A 25,565-nucleotide genomic window follows, 5' to 3' on the forward strand; every position below is an offset into this window, starting at 1 on the left:
GAAAAAAAAAAAAAAAAGAGGGGACAAGCCTAGGCTGGCCACAGTGCAGAGGCTGCTAGCTGGGGAGACGTGGGGAAGCAACAGGCCGACCGCCGAGGATATTTTGAAGGCGTGGATGCCACCCCAATCGGTGTCCCGGGACGAAGAGGCCCTCCTCTGCTCTGTCAAAGCAGGCTGAGCAGGTGAGGAGCGTAATAACTAAATGCAGCTTCACATTGTTTGGTCCTAGTTCTGGGAACTCTGAACAAACCTGTCCCAGATGATCTGAGGGGTCTGGATCATTGATAGGGAACCAATAAATCCAGCATGTAGTTCGGTCCATGACCCTTTAATGCTTACCCCACTAACACAGAACGTTAGGTTCTCTAGAAGTTAGTTCAAACCAAATTAGGAAAACGGAAACGTTCCCTTACGTTCTCCTGTGGTTGTACTGTACCTCCACACAACGTTCCCGTTTGGTTGTTTTAGGTTGCGGTTTTGAAATGTTTATTTAAACCAGCTCCATTTAAGCTTTTGAAGTAGCATATAAAAAGGTTTGCAGTTACTTGATTTAGATTCACTCAAAAATGATTGGTCTTATAAAATCGAAGTAAGATAAACAGCATCGCAAGAGAATATTTATTTTCAAGCTGATATACATTTTTCTAAAAACAATACTTTTGTGCTTGATTTCGATTTTCTTTTAACTGTAGGCTATTAGGCGAAATACTTAAAACAAGAATCTATCAATAGAACGATTTCCACAACTAAGAAAATTCACTTCTTTCATTTCACATTTCACTTCTGGCTCAACAAGTGGCTCAGTTCAGTGTACAAATCCAACCGTTACTCCCCCACGCCGGTAGGGGGAAGACAGTGCCTCTGCTTTCAGGTGACTGATTGAAGTCCTGTCCTGACTTCTGTGTTGTGCCATTTCTACATACCCAAAGTCCTTCTGGATACACAGAACTTGACTGGGAACATGTCTTCTTTCTGTAGCTTCCGTCTCCTCCTCCGTCCTGTACTGCTCACTGCTGAGGTAGGTTGCGTGTAGGGTTGGGTACCGAAACGCGGTGCCAATAGGGCACCGGTTCCGATGTAAACGGTAGTAACGAGACCGAATAAGAACGAAGATTTCGGTGCCTCATTACGGTGCCTGACTTTTTTTTTTTTCAGAAGCATCGTTGCACGGGACGCTACGTTACTGTTAACTAGTAGCTGGAATAAACACAATGGTTAAAGTGCTGACAGCTTACGTTAAGCGGTGTAAAGTGTGACTGTATTTCCCTGTAGAGGATTCCAACAGCGGGACGTAACAGTCTGACTGCAGCTGCCGTTGTCGGAAAAACCCAACAGACGGTGACTTTACTTGAAATGTGCCAGCCTTGTGGTGCATTTTAAGTTATTGTAAAATACCCTTTTCCCATCTGGTGCTTGTTTTTGTCGTTTACCAGAAGTTTACTGGTGAAATAAGTAATTGTTATAAGTTGTTATTACATTATTAATCAATCATTTAATTTTGACCATATGGCCTTAGCAATAAACAAGCCATTCTTTACTGTCGCCAACTGTCGTTTTGTGCTCCTTTTTTATATTTTATATTTCATGTCAGGCACCGGCGCCGTTTTAAAAGTATTGATTTAGCACCGGTATTGGAAAAAACCCAAACGATACCCAACCCTAGTTGCGTGTAAAAATCTGCTGTGCTATTTTATTTTCTTTGAAAATTGTGTTGTGACCCTTCACTATTTAGTGCCTCAAAGCTAATACGATGTTAAGTTAGCTGTTTAGTTCTGTTTCTACGGTTAACGCTGCTGCCATCCTCCTGCCTCCTCCCCTCTGGCAGGCGCTACAGATCCCTGCACACAAAAACAACCAGACACAAGAACAGCTTCTCTCCCACTGCCATCACTCTCCTGAACTGCCGATAAGTGGGGTCATCCCCACTTTGGCCATTCACCTACAAATTACATACTTTATCATTCCAATATGCATCTTGCACACTACATTTGCACTATGATGTGTCTATATGGCCAATAAAACAGATTTTCTCTCTCTCTCTCTCTCTCTCTCTCTCTCTCTAGGCCTTTTATATTTTTTGTATTTTGTTAATTTTATATTGTATATTCAAGTTTTAAATCCCATCAAGTTTGCCTGTTCATTCATTCCTGTTAATAGTCATTCCTGCTCATGGACAGTTTAAAGTAATAATACAATTGGTACCATGGTTGCTAAAGATTTTTAAAGATTAGGGGAATGTGAAAAAGAACGTTCCCTGAAGGTTCCCTAAATGCTGCTTCGATGTAACCAGAACGTTAAGAGAAAACTTTCCATGGAAACCAAAACCGAACCTAAAACCTAACCTTCAGGGAACGTTCCCGCAACCATAAATTGTTAGCTGCGTAAAGACCAATAATAACGATGATCTGAGGGGTCTGGATGCTCGATAGGGAACCAATAAATCCAGCATGTAGTTTGGTCCATGACCCTTTAGTGCTTAAAGACCAATAATTAGGGCCCGAGCGCCGACAGCGGCGAAGGCCCTATTGAAACTGAAGGAATTATTATTATTCTTCTATTATTATTATTTTCCCGTCAAATGAATTGGCTTTTTGAGGGGCTTAATATATTCAAAAACTCACCAAATTTGGCGGTCGCATCAAGTCTGGTGAAAATTTACGTATTTTAAAGGTTTCGGGAATAGGCGCACAAAAATGGCTTGCTAGCGCCCCCTAGAAAGTTAAGAAAATTGAGCCCCTGCAGTGCGTTTAACGTAGACTCACGAAACTTGGTACACATATGTAACATGTCAAGATGTACAAAACACTTCATTAGAGCCATACCCGAAACCCAACAGGAAGTCCGCCATTTTGATTTCAAAGTTCGAAATTAGTGCGATTTTGGCCATTTCCACATGTCGTACTTTAACGAACTCCTCCTAGAGATTTCATCCGATCAACTTCAAACTCGGTCTGTGTCATCTTAAGATGTTAAAGATGAAAAGTTGTTAAAAGAAAAACTTTTCCTCATAGGGCGTGGCGGGGCGGCCATTTTGTGCGTTTTGCTGCCGAAACAGGAAGTGGGTGTAACTCGAGTGTACGTTGTCCGATTACCTCGAAACTTTTCAGGATTAATAAGGAGGACAAATAAAGGCCGATATTTACTTAAAGTCATAGCGCCCCCTAGTGGCAACAGGAAGTAGGCCTAAAAGGTAGAGTCTTGTGTGAGGTGTCATTGAACTCAGCAGAGAGTTCCTTCTTTATTGGTGATGGTTTGGCCCGCCCCCTATGCATAAGCCACGCCCCCTTTCATAACCCCCTTTTCACCCAACCTTAGCCTCGCGATAACACGTAGCTGTATACAACGTAGACATACACGCGGATAGCTTAATATGCGTACAGATAACACACAACTTGCCTTTAGGAAAAGGTTTATGTTGACAAGAAGTCATGAGGTTATGTGGCCAATAACTTGCATGTAGCCAATGTAGGGACCGGTGTGATATGGTCCAATTCCAAGGGTGCTGTAAGGACCCTGGCAGCAGCATTCTGGATCAGCCGCAGCTGCCTGATTGATTTTGGTTTTATTTAGACCTGTAAAGGCACCATTACAATAATCTAATTTACTGAAAATAAATGCATGAACAAGTTTTTATTGGCAGCTGCACAGACGGCCATTCCGACGAGACACTTGCCGGCCAGCAGGTAGGCGCTTCGGCAGGCTTCACTCAACACAGGGCCGGCTACATCAAGTGGCGCGAGGCTCAGCTCTGGCTGCGGAAGGTGTACATTCTGGGTAAACTTAACCATCGACTCCCCTTGAGACTTTCCCTTTGCTTGAAATCGAAAGCCGTACAGCTATGATCAATGTGGGGCAGCCCCTGCCCTCTGGGAGGAGATATAGAAGACTCAGTGCCGGCTCCACCAGACTAGCAAACAGCTTTATCCACCAGGCTGTCAGGAAACTGAACTCTCTCCCCTCTCTCTGCCCCCTCCCCCCAAAAAACTCCAGACTCTGAAGTTGCTGTTGCATTTCTTGCACATCTTTCTGCACTACCACAGCACATCATATAAAAATGTTTGCTGCATGTGACATTGGCTGTGTCTCAAACCGCCTACTTGCACACTTCAAACACTTAGTTTTAAGTATATCGTGTAAATAACGCACTGAAAGTACCCGGATGACCCCCTAAAAAAAGTCAAAAAGTTCAGTGTGGAACGATGGACACTATGCGCACTAAACGGGCGCCATCTTGACTATGCAGCGGAAAGGGGAGGGACCAGGGACGACGACCGGCAGCTGATTGGATGAACACGTCACATGGGTCTGGCTTCTCCCGGATTTTACAACAGAGCATAATGGCGGCTCGTTCAGAATATAATCTCGTATTTTACGAAAATAGTTCACCGAAACGTGTTTCTGAAAACATTTTAAGAGAGAAATAGGCCGTTCAGTTGCTGTATCTGTCTTCATTTCACATCAAAAAAAGGTCAGATTAAAAGATGTCAGATTTTGAGAGGGAGCGGGGCGAGTTTTCCGTTAAGTGTTTTAACATAAATGTTTCGTTTGGGACAATACTAACCATCCAAAGTGGGCTCTATGGCAGGAAGTGGTCCGTGCACATTAGCAGTACACTGACAGAAGTGTGCGGTTTGAGACACAGCCCTTGTTGTGTTTTTGTCTTGTGATATTGTTGCCATTTAATTTTTAGTTTTAGTGTTAGGAAAAAATGAGGTGTGAGGTTGTCACAAACGGACTCAAAGAATGTGACAAAGAGGGGAGACCAGACAGGAAAAAGTACCAATGAAAGGTTTATTGCTAAATAAACAAGATAACTGGTGAGTAAATGGTACCAGTGGTGTGTGGGGTCAATGGCTGAGTTAACCCTTGTGTTGTTTTCACAGTCGTCCAGGTCTGGGTCCAAATTGAAAAATGTGTATTTCTGTGGGAACTTTTTCCCCGATTACCGCTTAGGCACGATTTTAAAAACATTTTTGTCCCTCTTTTCAACGTTTTCATGTTTTTTTATTTTAAATTTATGGTCAATAAACCTAATTTAAATCACATTATACCTAACTTGAGTATGAAAAAAAAGCAGATATTATGAATTATTTTGACTAATGTTGAGTGAATCACAGACTGGTTTATGTCAGAGTTTGGTCAGGATGCTGTTTTGAAACCATTTAAACCATTCCATACAACATATACTGTACATGCATGCATCCAAGTTATTTTGGGGCAATTTGGTTGTTAAGAAACCAATATTTCTGATATAAGAAACTTCGAAAACGGGTCAAGAATGCATGGATGTATGGCGACTGCAACAAAAGCTGCAAACCGACCCCAAACCAGGAGCTGTGGAGCCTAGAAGAGCAACAAGCCAGAGACACAGACACTGAGACGTGACTGGTAAATATAGACTTGGTTGAGGCCTCCCCAGGTGTAGGCCTATTAGCCAATTAACCCTCCCAAACTGCCAGCTCCTGCAGGATGGCCAGTGAAGCCAACTGAAGGTAGAAAAGGGAGGGGTCTTAACAGAGGTACACTGGTAAGACCAAATGAGGTTTAACCATGGATCGAGCTAATTACAGGTTTTTTTCCGATTGCTAAACGACACTGGGCACAACTGAAGCCACTTGTGCAAAACTCAAACTACAGTCTGCATTAGCAACATGCATTACCAACATTACCAATGGTGATTTATGGAATTACTATAAAAAAAAAACAGTTACAGAGAATAGTGTGACTAATCCTGCCTCTCTCCAGCATCATGGCACAAGTTTTGTTCATCACGTTGGATGTCTGCATCATCTCTAAATACAAATGAATGTGGTGTTTCTATTGCTTTCACCTCCATTACTTTCTGAAAAACAGTAAGAACGCAGTTTTACAATCTGTGTATTCATTCATTATTCGGTTTTCAAACCAAAACTACCCAAAATAAAAAATTGTTTTTTCTGTTTTAAAAACCAGAACGGAAAAACATAAAAACCAATATTCTCTTTCTGTTTATAATGACTGGAATAATGATTGGTCGTCTAGGAGATGCAGAGCTTAATTTGAGCCGGAACACGCTGGAACTGTGTGACTATGAAAAATGTATCGCCTAAATGAAAAAAATTAAACTACTATTTGTGTAGTGTTCAATGTTGTTATCTGTTCTGTTAGTCTTTATTCCCCAATGAAGTTCCACACAAATCTTGTGTTTGCATTTTCCAAACGTTCTGAGGTGAATTTTCAGGGTAAGACTGAGGGGGGAGAGGGAGGGAGGGAGGGGAGGCACTTCAAGTGACACAAAGCGCTTGTCCTGGTTGAGATTGCTGTTATAGCCTCGTTTAACTCAGGGGCAAAATGTCAAAAAGACAACAAAGTTTCCTTAACTTGTTCAAATACGCTGGCCAGTCGGATCTCAAACAAGCAAAAAAACGTTTCCGCCGATCAAGAATGTGGAGACATTACATTTCGTACCCATGCAGTGCATGTTCTGAAATTAAAATAAACACTGCCCTGTGTGGAGGTGCGGGGAGGAGGTGGTGGCTCAGGTGAGCAGGCAGGGAGGGACTGGTTGTTACAGCTGTACCGAGTTGTCTAATTGTGCTCTCCCCTTTAAAAGCAGTAGCAAGCCGGAGCAAGAGGACTTTTTATGGCCGACTGTGAGAGAAGAGACGTGGACACTGTGTGATAAGCTGGACAGCGTGAATTCCTAGATGAACTGTGGGACAGTTCACTGCTGATACGATCATTAAATAAAGAGCTGTGGAAAATATTCCTCTCCGAGTGTTTGTGTGTATCTGTGAACAGAGGTCTGCAGCAGCGGAGCTGCTACACCCTGATGTACACACAGCGTTGTTTAGGTTTTTTTAGTCAGAAGCTACGTAGGCAGTGGCATTTTTTTTTGGTTCTTCTACCTCCAACCCTGGTTTTGAGTCGCCAGATCCACCCCCCGTCCAGACTGATCTCATTATGTGGCGTATGTATGACACAGCAATTCGTATGCCATTTTGGAGCGTTATCAAGACGCATAATCGCTTTTTAGCATATTTATCAACGCCATTCGGCTACCATTGACCTACATTATGTGTGAATTATCACTGTAGCGAGTAGTATGAAAGGACGGAAGTCCGCGGAGGGAGGAGGGTGGATGGGTAAAACACAGGACTTTCACCCTGTCGTTTGTCATTTTTTTGTGTTACTAAAGCCTTTCCCAATGTTCTTTTCCTAAACCCAACACCCCGCCTGTGACCTTGTTCTTGCGATAGTACGGCAACGCCACGTGGATGTATGTTTACATCCACTGTATACAGCGTAGACATACACGTGGATAATTCTAAATGCGTACAGATAACACACCATTTGGTTTTAGGAAAGTGGCGTGTATGTTTACGCAAAGTCTGCGCTCCGGGACCTCCCACTTTACAAATTAACTGAGGAGATGTGAGGAAATCCTAGAGTGCTCCGCACGCCCGCTATCAGACGCAGTTTCATCTCCTCTCCCGCCTGACACACTGACAAACTGACACGGTCATTCATAAAAAGCCAGCAAAGCAAAAGAAAATAGAAACATTCATTTTATTTCGCAGAAGCCAACCTGTGGGTTTCAAGGCAGAAGAAAAAAAAATTGTTGAATGATTTTACACTTACACTCTGCTTTAACGTTAGCTAGTAATTTAACGTTAACGTTAGCCCCACACCTGAATCTATCGTTACCTTCGGTCAGTGTAGCTGCTAGCTTCTAGGATTTCTACACAAAGACCAACGACCTATCAAAATACCCAAACGCCATGGCACAATCCCAAGGCAAACTTACTGTAAAACAGGAACACTTGTATTCTGTATGTTCATTCATTATTCCGTTTCCAAACCAAACCAAATAACACCTTTAATCAATTTATTGCCATAAGTTAGCCTCTAGCTAGCGAGCCGCTAGGATGTTGAACCATTTTAGTTTACCCTTTAATACATAGCATCCACTCTGGGCAGATCGGCTGTATTTCTACTTTAGTATGATACAATTTAATATCTAAAAAAAAATAAGAGTAAGAGTAAAAGTTTAGTAAAAGTAAAAAAAAAAAAAAAAATACTGACACTTTTTCTAATGTTACAAACAACCCAGCCTCACGGCAGTTCATGAAATGATGACGTTATTTAATTATTGATTCGTGTACACAGGCACATTTTTCTGTTTTTTTTCATGGTGGCCAGAACGAAAATGTAAACTAATGAAGCTCAGCGTAAGTTCTTAAAGGAAGACTTCTAATTGTGTCTTTCATCACTCCTAATTGATCAGCTGTTCCATGGCATTCGTTTGTCAGCAGACAGTCGGATTCAGCTGTTTCATTGTTAGTTAAACCAATCAGATTCAGCCACGTATCACAAGCCAATCACAGCATGACATCCTGTTTTAAATCTTCTCTCTCCTCTGCGGTTGTCAGTTGTCGTTTCAGGAATAGAGTGCGTCCCGCCTCCTCCCCTTCATCCACCGGTCGTCTCACCCACGTACTCCGTGGATCGTCAGGTGTATGGCTATCTTGATTGGTTCCTGGGCACCTTCATCAGCACCACCAGTGTCTGGACTCCATCGGGGGATAGGTTTGATATGTTTTGATATTTTTGTTTGTTCGATGGAATCTAATCTCCAGAGACTTTGCACATTGCATTTTCATATTCTGTCTTGTACAATAAACATGTTCATAATTGCAAGGAAGTCTCTCCTGATTGAAATGTATTTCAATGGGAAGCATATTCTGCAAATAGGCCTAAACATCACATATATAATTATTGTGACAGAGACTGGGACTCCAGGTTAACACGATTCTGAATGAGTAGCAAGATATGAATTCAATTGTCATTCTGTGAGAATTCAAACATGAGTCCTCTAAGTTACAGTACGTCTGAGAGGTTTGAGACATTAACGTTAACATTAGCCTAAAATAAAGTCGATTTGAGACAAGACTAAGTAACGTTATCGTTGTCAAAAACAAGAACAGCCTTGAGTAACGTTAACGTTACTACAGCACTGTTACACTAAATCAAGTTACTGAATTCATTTTTAATATAAAGCTATACATGCAGATATTGTATCAGCTAGTATTAGATTATTTTCAAATAAACTGAACGCTCGCTAACCTTAATGTTACATGGGTTACTTAACTAAATGCTAGTGAACCAAGGCATCGTGATTGCTAGCAGGAGAACAAATGTAACTGACCATTAACGTAAACTTAATAAAGTTACTGAAACAAACAACAAATAGCTTTTGATAACAACACAAAGATGCATTTACCTCTGTGTTTTTCAAATTCGATGGGGAGTTCTTGAAAGCCAGCAGTTCGTGGTGTTTCGGTTGGCACAATTTGCAGCACATTATAACAACGTATATTCCCATCCAATTAGATTGAATTCAGTATTGATGACACAAAAAATTATAACGGTAACTCCACTGAAACTATTTGAAACTAAAGTAACAAGCTGATTTAAAAAAAATTTAAGGAGTAGAAAGTACCGATATTCTTGTTAAAAATGTAATGAATAAAAGTAAAAAGTCAGCACAAAATAAATAGTAAAGTAAAAGTAAAAATATCTGAAAAATCTACTTGAAAAATCTAATGAAGTATTTGTACTTTGTTACTTCCCATCTCTGGTTATATTTCAGGATGGCCAGTGAAGCCAACTGCAGGCAGAAAAGGGAGGAGTCTTAACAGCGGTACACCGGTAAGACCAAATGAGGTTTAACCATGGGTCGAGCTAATTAAAATAGCTCACGTTACTGTATTGTGTCAACACTTAACTATATTTAATATTGTATGTGGAGTTTTCTTTTGTGGTGTGAAAATGTTCTGATAGAGCTGGCAATGCGAGACTAGGAGAACAATAACGCGCATTTATTTGAAAAAAATAAATAAAAAAACATCAGTCAGCATCACGCTTTATTTTATTTTGTGGAAGCATTTTTCACTCCTTTATACCTTGATTGAGTTAACAGGTCATAGCGTCAGCACTGTTGCCATGATTACCTGCAGCTCACTGAATTGGCCCGATGCTTAATTTTCCAGAATAATCTCCCAGAATGCCAGGCGTTCCTCTGATAACAACTTGAACCAAAGCCCAGACACAATGAAACACATTTTGGAAGAAAAAAAAAAGACGTCAAACCAAAGAGTTTGGTCCTGAGACAGAAACAGGTCTGGAACTAACTTAAATTGCTCATATTATGCTCCTTTTCAGGTTCATAATTGTAATTTGTGACTTAAACAATTTGTGACCCAACATGCCGGACGGCATGTTGTTCACTGGCCATGCCGGCTAGCTAGCCAGGTAGCATAACAGTCTGTTAAGCTGGGAGAGGCTCCGGTCGCTACTGCACATTCAAGAACAGAGAAGAGAGTTAGAGGATGAAGAAAGACCGGAGATACACCAGAACAACGTGTGCTCGAGAGGAGCCGTCTGTTGTTTCAAAAAAATTGGACATAATTTAGCCACTGTTGTTGCCCGTCGCTCTAACATTACTTGGTTGAGCTAACGTTACTCGGCCGTGCTAACGTTAAAGACATGTCACTTCAAGCATGCAGCGGAGCAACATTATGAACGCAATAACAATCCACCTACGGTCCCGCTACACACCGTTGAGAAAGACGGGTTCAGAGCAATGATTAAAACTCTGGATTTAAGATGCCTTGCCTCGCTGAAATACGTCCGCCAACCTGCTAACGTTATTCAAACAGCGAAGGAGGCTGACAGTGGAGCTCCGTTCAGTCCCCCACTACAACCCCCCCACCACACAAAAAAAAAAAAAAAACTGGTGGTATAATTTTTTTTTTTTAAAAATATTTAAAAATTTTTTTTTTTTTAAAAAAAAAAATTTAAATTTTTTTTTTATTCATTTAATTTAATTTTATTTTATTATTTTGAATTTTCAAAAATAAAATTGTCTAACCCCCCGGTGGTTGTTGTTTTTTTTTTATTTTTTTTTTTTTTTTAAGGAAAAAATATTAAAAATTTTTGTTTTTTTTTTTTTTTTTTTTTTTTTTTTTTTTTTTTTGCATTTAAATTTGTTGATTCTGTAACCGTTTCATGCATTCTCCTTCATATAACCTTATTGTATAATTTTGTGGAGCAAAGCAAACCCTTTAGTAATAAAAGCTTTCAGTAAACATGATAATAATAATAATAATAATAAATTGAATTTATATAGCGCTTTTCATGGACTCAAAGTCGCTTTACAGGGCAGGGTAGATTATAAAAACATAACAAAACAAAACGAGCAAACAAAACAAGTAGAACAAAACAAGATACAGATGAAAAAGGGGAGGGGGCAGGTGGACTATGGGTAGGCTGAGGTGAAGAGATGGGTCTTGAGGCGGGACTGGAAGATGGTGAGGGACTCAGAGGTGCGGATCTCTTGGGGGAGGGAGTTCCAGAGCCTGGGAGCTGCTCTGGAGAAGGCTCTGTCCCCAAAACAGCGCAGGTTGGACTTTTGGATGGAGAGGAGACCGGCTGAGGTGGATCTGAGGGACCGTGAGGGTTGGTAAGGGGAGAGGAGGTCAGTGAGGTATGAGGGGGCCAGATGGTGGAGGGCTTTATAGGTGAGGACCAGGATTTTGTAGGTGATCCGGTGGGAAATGGGAAGCCAGTGGAGTTGTTTATGATGACATTCAAATGTTTTTGTGATATTCTATGTACTCCTGACAGTAGAATAAGCCATTATAAACCTATAAAGGCCCATTATTATTATTATTATTGTTTATTTAAATTATTTTAAGAAGTTTGATTACATTATATTTTCGATTTGACTGCACAATAGTTTTTTAAATCACAAATAAGAATTCAATACATTACATCTATGTTATTTTGTCTTAGTTAGGAAAGTCTGGTGCCTTAAGTGTTCGTGAAATTATCACATTATTTTTAATCTATTGATTTGTGGTGGCCAGCACGAAATGGGAACCATCTATACGGAGGTTGGGTTTAGGAAAAGATTAATGGGGAAAGAAAACGTCACACCCCAGGACAGGGCCGCGGTGGAGGACGCCTCACACGCCGCGAGACGGCCGCAGGGAACGAGCGACAATAACAGACGCTAAAGAGGCGCGGCCGTGGACAAACCCACGGGACACAGAGACAGGAAACTACTCTGAGTTGGGGCGTCTCGCTTCTAAACCGTCTCTGATCAAACTCAGTAAGTCTAACCGAGGTAACGAGGATGTGAGGCTTCTGCGTGATGCTGCTGATGCTTCCAATACCAAAATAAAACCGTGATTCACATGCATGCAGCCAGCGTGACCTTTCCATGACTCCCCAGCTCTGTGAGCCATGTACTGTACTGCATGCTCCCAAACAGCTGCACACCACGAGGCAGTCAGACGAAGTAGAGCAGAAATACTTTAGATCATTGTATTGCTATAGTTTGTAGCTGACTTGTTTTCTCTAGTGGCTGTTGTAACAGACATTAACATTTTAAAACCAGCCTCTGAAGACTTGACTAGCTGAGTCAGATGGCGACACCATTAGCAATTAGCTATTAGCTCCCCAGCACAAGTCACAGTGAGTGAAAATGTGATCTGAGATGCACATTGCAAAATGTATATGGAATTGTTTATAGCTCTAGCTGTGTGATATCTGTCAAGCTGAATGGACTTAGAGTAGTAAAACTGATTTTTGCTTTTAAGAAAGAATATTTGCAAATAAAGCAAACTGTTGCTAAAAAGGAAGAACACACTTGGATAACGTTACTGTTGACAACTTTAAGCATAATCTGCGACCACACTCAGGACCCATAACACCTACAATATTTTGTATTACTGTTTCCTATACGCAGTGAAGCTACTAATGCTAGAGCTTTATTAGAAATGAGGGTACCTAAAGGGGTACTGAAGGAATTTATGTTAATGTGAGCGATGACAGGTCTGGCCCTAAAAAGGCCAGACTTAATCTGACTCCAATTCTATTGTTACTACACCCTGAATAGTGTTCGTTTACTGGTAGATCAGAGAAATAAAACTCAGGATTCGTTCAGTTAAAGTTATAACAACCTTTAGTGAATGATATTGCAAAATTCAAGAGCGTATGCATACGAATCAAAGATGAGTCTACCTCTCCCTGGCCAACAGACAGAGGTTTCCCCAGCATGTGATGCTGCTAAGTTAAAATCCTCTCTTTTTTTCCCATTTCTGTCCCATCTTCTGGTGGTGCTGTCATCAGTTTGGATACAGTCCAGATCTTCTCAGCTCCAGCCGGGCCCTACCACTTATGTAGCACAATGTATGAAAATGTTACCTCGGCCTCTTCCGTTCTCAGGTCAAAAGAGACAAGCTGTTATTGTTGGGATTTGAATACCTATGTGTTCTTAATCTTCTGCAGATTTAGGGGCCATCCACACAGAAACGTTTTTTTTGTGCAAACGCACATGTTTTGCATCGTTTGGGCCGACCGTCCAGACGAATCCTGCAAACGCACTGCCTGAAAACGCACTTTTTTGAAACCCGGGGCCTGTTTCACAAAAGCAGAATATATAAATCCAGGATAACTGATAAAGCGAGGCTTGACCTAGTCTAATCGGTGCATCCTGGCTTGGTGCGTTTCACGAAGGCCAAGCCAGGCTGAGGAGGAGCGACTAGGTTGAGCCAGGCTGAACTAATTCAGATAGATGCGCGTCCACGGCTTTCCTCAAAAGACCGCAAGGTCGATCACAGATTTACTGATGCCAAAATGAGAATACGCATTAACATTAACTGACCACTGCTCTGAATTGAAGCCGTCATAATCATTCCATTCAAGGATTAGGCTACTAATCATTTTCACAAATTAACAGTTGTACTCTTTGCCTTAAAAGTAAGCAGAAGATAATGTTACTCAGGAAATTTACAATGAAGATCAATTTTCTACAACGCTAGAATATGATGCGTAAATATCTCTTTCACTCTGTTCCTCCCTCTCTCTCATGGGCTAAAATATAAGTTTAACTTTTTAAATATAAGTTTAGCTTTTAATACAAAGTGTACAACTGTTCGTTTTTGCAAATGACAGTGACTCATTGGTTTCAGTTAAGAGCAGTAGTTCATAAATGTATATTTTTAAGCTATCATTCAGTCGGTCCGCTATTATCTGCCACGCTTTTTCTCGCGTTTATTTTTTTTTTATTTTCTATAGAGGCAGAGTTTCCTTCTTTACATATTATATGCCTTGCGCCCTGTATATATGGACATAGAAAATAAAGACACTGAAGAAATTGGACTCTAAAATCTAGAAACTATGAAGATAATTAAGTTATAAATTCCATGCAGACTGTAAACATTTATTATAGTAACTTTTACCACGGCTTATTGTAGAAAGGCTACTGCAAGAAAAACGTAGTTTATCAAAAAGACATCATTCATGGATCATTGATGTTTGTTTGACTGCCGATGTTAGAGCTAGCTCGCTAATAACGTACTGCAATCATGCAAAATAAAAAGCAATCCGACAGCACATTATACAATGTAAACAAAGACGTTTTCCTGCGGCGGCCTTTATAAAATGAGCAGTGGTGAAAGTTATTATAGTCCACGGATGTATTAAGAGAGCGTTATAATCTAGCTAGTCATGTTATGATGGGAAGTGGAAGTGACTATGCTCTTCTTCTCCGTTTTTTGGTGAATTTCTGTAGCAGAAACAGCGCCGCCTATGGGCCTGGCATATGAAGTAGCGTATTGAGTCATTTACAAGTGGATTCGTTTGGACGCAACTATTCTTGAAACGAATCCAGGGAAGACGGGTAAAAAAAAGATTGTTTTGGTACGTGTGGACGGGGCCTTAGGGAGTTGCGTGAGAGCCGAGGTCATTTTCATAACCTGTGCCACACTTCTCACACTTGCAAAACCCTGCTCCATTGTCGTCTCTGCCTCCTCCGGTCAGACGAGACCTTTCTCAGTTCCCAATCATTCCCCAGGTGCCAATATCCCATACTACCTTTATAATGTCTTATCACTTTAAAAACCAGATGGCCTCTCATAACCCAGAGAAGCAGAGACAAGGTCAGCTCATGACTTCTAAAGCCTCTCACTTTATTCTCACCAAATATATTCCTACAGTACCTATTAGATTTTATATAATTTTTTTTAAATAATAGCCTCCACTTTCAGTATGAACTTTAACTCATTTTTGTCACTGTTCATGATGTGTTTATACATTGTAAATTAAGATTCACTATAACAACTTACTACAGATTTTGTCATCATTTGATAACCACTAATAAAAAACTTTTTGTATAAGGCCCTGTAGAAATGGACTACGGGCAAGTCAATTCTTTTTGGTTTAAAAAAAAAACAACAAAAAAAACTTAACATTGAACCCTGCCAGGGTGGGGCTTTCTCAGGAGGAAGTGACCAGTGGGCCAGATACCTTCAGTTAAAGGCATAGTAATACTACAACATATTTGGTAGACCCAAACCTCCTCTATCAATCAGTCTTTGTAATTTATTAAAATGTAGGGGCAGGCTTTTTCTCAATGGGCTGTTGAGTCTTCTCAGTGCCCTGAACCAAACTGCAAAATCTTTCTAAATGTCCAGAATTCTTGTCCCTGAAGGTCAGAAATGTAACAGGATTCAGAGAATTGGCAGACCCAAATGCACAGACAGCATGGCAGTGGTGAGCTTGATGATTTAATAAAACAAAAATCAATACAACAAAATGAGTCCTGAAGACAGCAGGCAAAACCGTTCCAAAACGTCAAAGAAGCCAAAATACCAGGAATAACAGAAACAGGCCCACCGAGACAAAGGGGTAGACTACACACATTAACACAATGACCTGCCACCAGACAAAGACCACACAGAGACTAAATACACAAGGTAACGAGGGTGAAACAAGGGACAGGTGACACGAGGGCTCAGGAACAGGTGAAACACATCAAGGCAGGGCAGACAATCACAAAGGCGGGAAAACACAAGGCAGGAAGTAAAACAAGACATGACATGGGAGAAAACAGAGACTACAAAATAAAACTGGAAACTGAAACATACACAACCATGACAAGAAGGGCCTCTACAAAAATCCAAGATAAAGTTCACTTAAAGTCATTTAGAAGAAAGAAATGTCTGTTAAAAATTCCCCTGAAACAGGGTCTCAGGGTTGATGCCGCTAATAATCAGTTGACCTTGGTCCGAATGGAGAAAACACGTTCTGAGCATGCTAGTGCTGTTTTTGAGTGTGTTGTTGCCACGTCCGAGTGGGGCGGGACCATCTTGGTTTAGACCTGCTAGCACCTAGCATGTCAGGGAGGGAAGCGGGACACATGCGGGACACGTGCCATTCAAAATGAGCTGAAAAGTTTTGTAAAGTGTCCAGTTTTTAAATGGCTTTATTTCTTTTGAAAATGGCGCAAAATGCTTAAACTCCATCTGGATGTGAGATGAGCTCCCTGGAGGTTCTACACTGCTCCCTGAGCTCCTTCCTTTTCAGTCGGTCCTCTTTCAGCTGCAGGAACACCCAGGTTATAATAATCCGGCTCAATGTTCTTCTGTCTGCACGACATTTGCCCCCTTTTGGCCTGGAGAGACATGACAGCACACAGATGTGACTTCCTACATCACGCCTTACTTCAGTTCAATAAACACAGTCAGTGGTGGAAACAACAGAGAGAGAGAGTGTGTCCGTACCTTACAGTAGAAGTGAAGGGGAGTGATCACGACCAGCAGAATCAGCGGCAGGGTGATCGCTCTGATGATAAAAGGCCTTGGATCTGATGAAACACATGGACAGTCATCACATCCCACAAACACATCACCCACTAAACACAACCTGACCTGAAATCTAAAATCACTTCAACATAGACACTTATCTCTCACACTTGGTACACTTCATGTTTACTTCAAATTATAACATGGTCTCAACATGGTCCTCCAAACCATACAATGCGTTTGTTTTTACCCTCTAGTACTAGAACGTACCTCGAGTTAAAATGTCCAGTAGCTTGCAAGTACTGCTAGCCTACATTCACTGACAATATTGCTGGTGAATCGCTAAACGGCAACGGGTGTCCTGTTTGGTTATCCGTGGTCCGACCCTTTGGAGGAGCTCTTCGAACTGAGCCCTCAAATATTGCACGAAACTCTCATCATCCAGCCGCAACTCCTACACAAGACGGTGGAATGAGCCTAGTTCAAAACGGGCCTGGAGGGTATCGTGCACCCGTGCACAATGACGACGGCGCTGTCTTCTTCTCCACAGCACGTACACAGCCGCAATCTCAAGAACAGCGGTCTTTTTATTTTCCATTATAGCGGGAAGGCATTTCATTTGTTGACAGGACGTTTAGTCATAATATTTCATCATTCATATGTATATCTCTGGGTCTATCCATAAAGTAAACAGAGGGGACGTGCTTGAAGGTAGCACCAGAGTCAAGTGAGTGCGTGTCGCTGTCTTTTTGTATAGATCAGACGTCCTGGTTTGACCGGGACAGTCCCGATTTTAAGTTGCTTGTCTCGAGTCCCGACAAAAGCCTGTCGGGATGCTAAAATGTCCCAGTTTACACCAACCACTATGAAATTGTCCCGGTTAAAAATGGTTAAAATGCTGACAGCTAAACGGTGTAAAAGTGTGAATGTATTGTAGGAGGATTCCAACAGCGGGACGTACAACAGTCTGCCGCTAAAGCTACGAGCTACAAGACACAAACTAGCTAGCACTTGGTCACTGCTGTTTTCGGAAAAACAACACAGACGTGAATAAAGGTTGTGTTGACTTAAAACTGGTAAAGCTCGTGGTGCATTCATAGTTATTGTTAAATAACCTTTTCTCATCTGTTTTTGTCATTAAACAGCAATTTACTGGTGAAAGAAGTTATTGTTAAACGTTACTGTTATTACATTTTTAATTAATCATTTAAATTCCCCCATTTTTTGTGCTGATCCGAAAATGTATCTGATTTGTGACTCATAACCATGATCCGATCCAACTGTGAGTTTTGTGATCTGTTGCACCCCTATACAAAACCATTCCAAATAATCAGTGATTTAAGGCAAAACAGGTTATTGAAGTCATGTCAATTCCTGATGATTCGTAAGAAATAAATGAACAAAGTAATGCACAAATCATGAATTAGTTCATGCATTAATTCATAATTCATGTACCCTTCCCGTAAAGTGTTACCATAACTTTAGTTCAAGCCTGGGGCAGCAGTTCCAAATAATTTGTTTAGTGCCATGCAATGAAAAATACCTTATCACAAAGTTTCTCACAAGTTCAGTGGGTGCATTTTCCAAAAGAATGCTTTAATTCTGAAAAATAAAGTTGGTCCCCCACAAAACTCATGCAATGTCTTTTAATATTATTTCTTAGATATGTAGGCTACATACCAAGACAATTCATGAATATTAACTGAGATACCCCATTAGGTTCTGAGCAGTAGGCCTACATGTGCTGTGGGCAAAATTGTGTCTAATATGTCTGTGTCTATGTCTGACCTGGGCTGACACATGTTCACGTTAAAAAGCGTGTGCGTGCACAAGCACTACGGTCACTCGCAAAGTGTCCCGGTTTTAGTTCCGGGAAATCTGGTCACCCTACTTTTGTAGCTAATTTGACCGTAGGTTTATATCTAAACAAGAGAGTAACTGGGCAAGATTTAAAAAAAACGTTATTAAGGTTGTGAAACACTGCCTGTCTGACTAATTGATTTGGGGACAATGGCATGGCTGATAGCTAGATAGTCTTGTTGTTTAACATACTGTCACATTATATTTAAATATCTACCGTTGCTAAGCGTGGCAAGTCGTATCGAAGGTCCGTCCTATTTACTAGAGCAGTGGACGTCTGCACTGCAGAAGAATCTTTAGGGATATAAATTATTGTTCCAGGTATTTGTCAAACCCTCAGGTATTACCAGGAAAACGTTATTGTTTGATAAACTTTGGATTTTAATTGTAAAACACTCAACAAAATATCAATTAATGGTCTTAAAGAATGTAATTTCTCAAGTGACCATGGTATAGGCGGGTTCTATGCCTTTGGTAGCATTCTCGGTATGTGAAATAGATGCTGACATACTGTTCTTATATCTTTAATTATTGTCAGTAAGTTTGATGTGCAATATGTACATTTTTGATGATTGATAGCTCATTAGACCGACAGTATGCTTCAATAAGCTAGTTTGCCACTATTATCTTGGGTTGTGCTACATGTAAGTATACTTTAGTTTATTTAGATAAACAATATAGGTCAAATTACGTACACTGTATAACAATACATTATGTATTTCCTTTTTTTCAGCTTACATGTTACTTACTGTATATACTACCGCATTACAGTGAGGTGTAGTTATATTGTTTTTACAATTAAAATTGTGTAATGTTTGTGACTCATCAGTATGTGAGTAACTGGTCACTGTGTTTCATTCCCCAGTTTCTAAGTCAAATAAACTGAGTTAGGACGATCGCAGTCTCCAGAGCTTGATGGTGGAAGGTGTTTAGCTGCTGGTCAGGTTGCACAGGGTTACGTGCATGCAGGACAAGACAGTTTATAACTGAATCTGTACCTTCCAATTTCCCAACAGTGTGTTGTGTTAAAAATAAATAAAAATTGTTAATCACAAAAAAAAGAAATGTCATCAGCTCTTTATTTTCACTCAGTTTGGACAAATCCTCTTTTTCAACCTTGTAAACGGTCAGCTTACCTATGACAGTGAGAGAGAGCAGACGGCTCTCAGAGGAGAAGTTATGAGAGAAAACATACAAGTGATAAACACAGCTGTAGCTTCCTTGGTGGGCGGGCTCTACTCTAGGAAACAGGAAGTGGGCAGAGTTATTGACAGCTGGCTGGGTGGAGTTGTGTGCTGAGTCGGAGGAGGTGAAGGTGAGCTGGAAGGAGCCTCCTGGGTACTGTGGCTGGATGGAGCAGCTAATGGTGAAGTTGAAACCCCTGAACACCCGGAACCCCTGCTGCTGGGCCTCGGAGACCCCGTCCATGGAGAAGGACACAGAGATGTTGGGCTGAAGCAGCAGGCCTTTAAACACAGACAGACAGACAAACTGTTGGAAGCTTCCGGGAAACACTTCTCTACACTTAAGGATGTCATTTACCTGGAAAACGTTACAGTGGAAACCACTGACTGTCACTGTGACAGAGGAAGAAGGACACATTACTACCACAGATGGTGTCACTAATGGGCTTACCTGAACAGGTGAGATTCAGGGTGGATTTGGAGAAATATGATGTTGCACAATCCCTCAGAGCAGATCCAGACTGTATACAATCAGAGTTGACACTCCACACAGATCTGTATGAGGAATCTTCTCTCTGTTCTACAAAAACAGCAGAGCCACAGCCCAACTCACTGCAGGCAACATCTGCTGTCTTCAGGGTCCAGTTATAGCCAACCAATGGTCTCCAGTCTGCCTGAGGTTTCAGCTCCAGTGTTCCTGCGCAGCGATTGTCTCCTCCCACCAACCTGACGACATCAGGCTCTGAACAGAAACCAGAGTCATCATTAAAAGAGTACAGTGAGTTTCATTAGAACAGAAATGAACCAAATCAGAGCTGCAGCTCCTCTTCTACCTGAGCAGGTGAGTCCAACAGCTTTTCCAGATGAGCAGGTGTTTCTATCTGAGCTTGAGCTTCTACAGTCCATGAGAGCAGACTCGTTGCCTCCACACTGGAACTCTTTGACCCTTATTGGAGCCTTCACTTCTCCATAGAGCGCCCCCTGGAGGACTGAAGGAGCCCCACAGCCGAGCTCCCTACAGACCACCTCTGCATCCTGCTGGTCAAAGTCATCTTCACACACTGAGGACCACTTCTGGGTAGACTGGCTAGTCTTCACCTCCAGTCTGCCTGAGCACAGACTGGTCCCATTCACCAGCCTGACAGAGTCTGGAGAGATGATAGAAGATAAAACAGAGAGAGATAAAAGACACCAGACGCAAAATAAAAAGATGTCATGAAACAACTATTCAGGGATTCAAACTGGACTTCATGATAAAACTGTTCCTTCTATCCAGGTACTCCACAATCTTTGCTCTTCACTCACTGTTTTTCTACAAAGATCTGAGACTCAGAATAAAAAGTCTGTTAAGAAAATGTTCCATACAATCTAAAAGAGATAGGTCAGGACTCTCTCCTTTGAAGGGGTTTCCCAGGGTGAAGGATGCCATATAGTATTGGAGATACTGACAAGCCCCCAGGTGAGCTGCCCAAAGTTGTGGCCAGTAGGTCATTGGTACCTGTTATGGTGGCAACCAAAGATCCTGATGGTGGAAAGCGGCTCCGAAAAAGGAGTCCTTTCAGGCTGGTTGGCCCATGGGGACTCCTGAAGCAGCACATGTGTATGTTTTGATATATACAAATATATATCTACTGTAGATGCTTTCAGCAGCTTATTTACTGAAGAAGCAGCTCATCAGACTCCGTCATGGCTGCTGGAGAGAGTCTGCTGCCATTCTAGCTGTTGCATTTGCATGTGTGTGTGTGGGTGTGTCAACCTGGGTACATTACGGTCAAAGATTATGTCACTGATTAGCTTACCTGAGCAGGTGAGATACAGGATTTTGTCAGAGGAAGGTGCTGTTGCACAGTCCCTCAGAGCAGATCCAGACTGAACACAGTCAGAGCTGATCCCCCACAAAGGTGCGTCTTCAATAACTCCCTCGTCTACAATAAGAGCAGAGCCACAGCCCAACTCTCTGCAGATCACAGCTGCTGTCTTCAGGGTCCAGCCAGATTTAGTACTAAGTCGGATCCATTCTCTGTGATGTTTCAGCTCCAGTGATCCTGCACAGTGACTGTCTCCTCCCACCAACCTGACAACAGCAGGCTCTGAAAAGAAATGAGAAAGTCATTAGCAAAAGAGTACAGTGAGTTTCATTAGAACAGAAATGAACCAAATCAGAGCTGCAGCTCCTCTTCTACCTGAGCAGGTGAGTCCAACAGCTTTTCCAGATGAGCAGGTGTTTCTATCTGAGCTTGAGCTTCTACAGTCCATGAGAGCAGACTCGCTGCCTCCACACTGGAACTCTTTGGTCCTCATTGGAGCCTCCATTTCTCCATAGAGCACCCCCTGTAGGACTGATGGAGCCCCACAGCCAAGCTCCCTACAGACCACCTCTGCATCCTGCTGGTCAAAGTCATCATCACATACTGAGGACCACTTCTGGGTAGACTGGCTAGTCTTCACCTCCAGTCTGCCTGAGCACAGACTGGTCCCATTCACCAGCCTGACAGAGTCTGGAGAGATGATAGAAGATAAAACAGAGAGAGATAAAAGACACCAGACGCAAAATAAAAAGATGTCATGAAACAACTATTCAGGGATTCAAACTGGACTCAGAACATTTCCAACAAAAGTTGATCATAAACAACATAACACATCTTTATAACACCACTGACTGTAGCAGTGTTACCATCACATTTACATACGCAATACACTAACAAATGTTTTCCATTTTTGAGAGAATAGATGATGTCATGGATGATAATTTAGACCAAACTGGTTTTATTCCTCAACTGGAGGACAATGTGAGACGAACATTGTCTTGTGGTTGTGGACATTTCTGTTGCTGTTTTGTATCTTTATTCTGTACATTTCTGTTCCCCTGTTGTGTGTTTCTGTTTATCCTGTTTTAACTGTGTATTCCTGTTCGTTGGTGATTCTTTCTGGTTCCTGTTTTATTTTGATAGTCTAGTTTTACTTCCTGTGTCCTGTCTGATTGTCTGATGTGTTTCACCTGTTGTCTCACCTGTTCCTGGTTTACTCATTACCTCATGTATTTAGCCTCTGTGTTCCCTCTGTCTCTTGTTAGATCGTTTTGCGTCCTTGCCCTGCTAGTCTGTATCAGTTTGTATGCATCTGCGTCAGCCCCTGTTACTTTAAGGGTTTCCTGTTTTTTGGATTTCTTTAGATTTTTCTGGACTTTGTATTTTTGCCTGTAGAAGCCTCAGGTCTCCCTTGGTTTGATTTTTGTTTTTCATCAATAAATCCTCAACTTCAACCTTCTCCTGCCTGCCTGCTTCTCCCTGCATTTGGGTCCTTTTAATTCCCTGAACTGCAACACATTGAATATTATAAATATAGCACAAAACATAAAACACCTGTAGGAACATCACTTTAGATGCTGAGAAGGCTTTTTATTAGGTGAATGGCCTTAATTTAAAACACTCATTTTGGGTTGAGTCCAACTTTCACTAAATGGTTGAGAGATATGTAAAAAGAGAATCAGAGCTAATAGAGTGCTCTCAAACATTTAAAAAATGTATCGAACCATTCAACCCGGTCTCAAGGCAGTTTGTGTAAATGTCAACGTTATTCTTAATCTATTGATACGTGTTCACAGAGACGTTTTTCTCGTTTTTACGTGTAAATGTCACGTTATTTTCTCGGGGAAAGGACGCCGGGAGGCGGCGGAAAAGGAAGCTCCATAAGCCAGGAGGCGCCCGCGAGGCGGCCCGCTGGGTACGTGCTGGATGAGGCGGTCGGGAGGCGACCAAAAAGGACGCTCCATGAGCCGGGAGGCGCCCACGAGTCGGCCCGCTGGGGACGCGCCACAATAATGGGATGGCGGAGGTTGGGTTTAGGAAAAACCTTACGGGGAAAGGCTGCCATAAACGCTGGGAGACGCTCCACAGTAACACGCGGGACAAAACGCTACACGCAGGTACGCCATCCCCGGAAACAAAGCGCCACATGCGGGATGCGATCCCCCGCTCGCCCGGGTGAAAGTCCTGTGTTGTTTGACCCATCCACCACCCCGACCAACCTCCCTACGCAGATTTTCGGCTTTTTATATTACATTACTCCCTACCATTTTCCTTCCCTGTGTGGGTCATCATCATCCCCGCTAACGACAGGTGCATAAGCAGCATTAATGATAGGCGTACTACTGCTGTGTCCACTGTGGTCTCCACATTCTTGATCGGCGGAAACGTTTTTTGCTTGTTTGGGATCCGACTGGCCAGAGGGGTATTGCACAAAACTAGGATAAGGGATTAAGCCGGGATATTCAGGTTATCCTGGATGAATTTAGCTTTGACTTGGTTGCACAAAAGCAGGTTGAATTAAGCCCAGCCAAGTAACCATGGCGATTTATCCTTTGCAGCTAGCCTGGTCCAGAGCAGGCTAACAGCCAGGCTAAGATTAATCCTGGAGTCTGATGTGTTAAATCAGCTGCCTCTCTGATCCAAAATAAACGTGTTTAACAGTTATTCCGTTGTCTTCTGAATGTGTTCTGCTTTATTTTTATTAACATGCATTACTTGTCACTATTGCTGTCACGAGTTTGATTTAAATCCTACTACTGCAGTTGTTGAGATGGTAATGGTAAAAAGTGGGACGATACGGAGGAAGTGGGCTTTTCCTCCGCTGCTGTCCCCGTGAAATGTGCCCCCGCCCGTGCAACACGGGGTGGCGGGGGGAGGGGGGGGGCAGGGGGATCCTCCCACACCGTGCAGCGGACTCTAAAAGCGGACTTTTAGCATCAATAACGATGACAATGGCACCTGATCAAACGTCCTTTTTAACCAAATGGGAGTGAGAATGTGTTGGAACGCCACAAAGCTTCTTAATCATTTTATTTTGGTGCTGTCACTTGTCATCTTGGAGCTTGGGAGTGAGAATAAAAACATGAATAATAACAGGCTACATTGTTTTACAGATATGCTTACAGTGTGTATTGAAGTCACTTCTTTTTCTAGTTTTTGTCCAGTCATGCTTGTTCTGTATGAACATTAATTGTAGAAAGATATTTAGAATTAGACATAGCTTATGGAGATTTGTGCATATGGTTGTAAAACATATTATCGCATTATGAATAAGCTTTGAAATTAAGCCTAGTCCTTATAAATTTCCCAGGAACAAGAAATATTATTTTTTTTATTTATAAAGTGCTTTACAGGCTACTCAAATACACTTTACACTAAAACCAGCACATTTGGCGCATAAAAACAGATACAGCAATACAACCAACACATAAAACAAGCATATTAAAGCAATTAAAACGTGGAGTGACTAAGTAGATTTTTTTAACTCCATACGTATTCAGTCGGTCCGCTATTGTCTGTCGGGCTTTTTTTCCGTTTGATAACAGCCGTATTTCCCTTTTTGCATATTATATGTTTCACCTCCTCATAAATTTCCATTAGAAGCTGCTGCTGCACTCGTCTTCTCCATTTCTGCATCAGTAAATCTGTGATTGATACCGTGGTCTATTTAAGAAATCCGTGAACGTGCACTTATCCCAGCTATCTACTCCTGGCTTGACATAGCTTCACCTACTTATCCTGGCTCGGCAAACATGCAACCGATTAAGCCGCGATGAGTGGATCACACTTAGTCAAGCTGCGCTTTTTCATTTATCCTGGATTTCTTTATTCTACTTTTGTGCAATAGGCCCCTGCATATTTAAAAAAGTTAAAGGTGCTCTAAGTGATGTGACGCGTTTTTTAGGCTACAACATTTTTTGTCACAAACAGCAAACATCTCCTCACTATCTGCTAGCTGCCTGTCCCCTGAACACACTGTAAAAAAAACGCCCGGGCTCCACAAATGCCAACAAAAACAAACCACGCCAACCTACACCACCAAACCATAACAAACAGAGTTCCAGCCAATAACAGACAAGAAG

General features: G+C 41.7%; 1 protein-coding gene across 2 annotated transcripts in view; it reads right to left on the reverse strand.

Moving 5' to 3' along the window:
* Positions 1-15,595: 15,595 nt before the first annotated feature.
* The window catches only part of LOC120556335 (scavenger receptor cysteine-rich type 1 protein M130-like), a 31,085-nt gene continuing 21,115 nt past the window's right edge, over positions 15,596-25,565 (reverse strand). Inside the window, exons 5-11 of one of the 2 annotated variants that reach the window (XM_039795877.1) lie at positions 21,859-22,173; positions 21,475-21,765; positions 20,509-20,823; positions 20,127-20,417; positions 19,628-19,957; positions 16,611-16,693; positions 15,596-16,501 (exon numbers count right to left, since the gene is read on the reverse strand). In XM_039795877.1, coding sequence (XP_039651811.1) covers positions 16,382-16,501; positions 16,611-16,693; positions 19,628-19,957; positions 20,127-20,417; positions 20,509-20,823; positions 21,475-21,765; positions 21,859-22,173 — 1,745 coding nt within the window. In that variant the 3' untranslated portion in view covers positions 15,596-16,381. Of the gene's footprint in view, positions 16,502-16,610; positions 16,694-18,471; positions 19,958-20,126; positions 20,418-20,508; positions 20,824-21,474; positions 21,766-21,858; positions 22,174-25,565 lie in introns of those variants that run through there. The other variant, XM_039795876.1, reaches the window with a different exon arrangement.

The sequence above is a fragment of the Perca fluviatilis genome, chromosome 3 (assembly GCF_010015445.1).
Source record: "Perca fluviatilis chromosome 3, GENO_Pfluv_1.0, whole genome shotgun sequence".
Classification (NCBI taxonomy): Eukaryota; Metazoa; Chordata; class Actinopteri; order Perciformes; family Percidae; genus Perca; species Perca fluviatilis.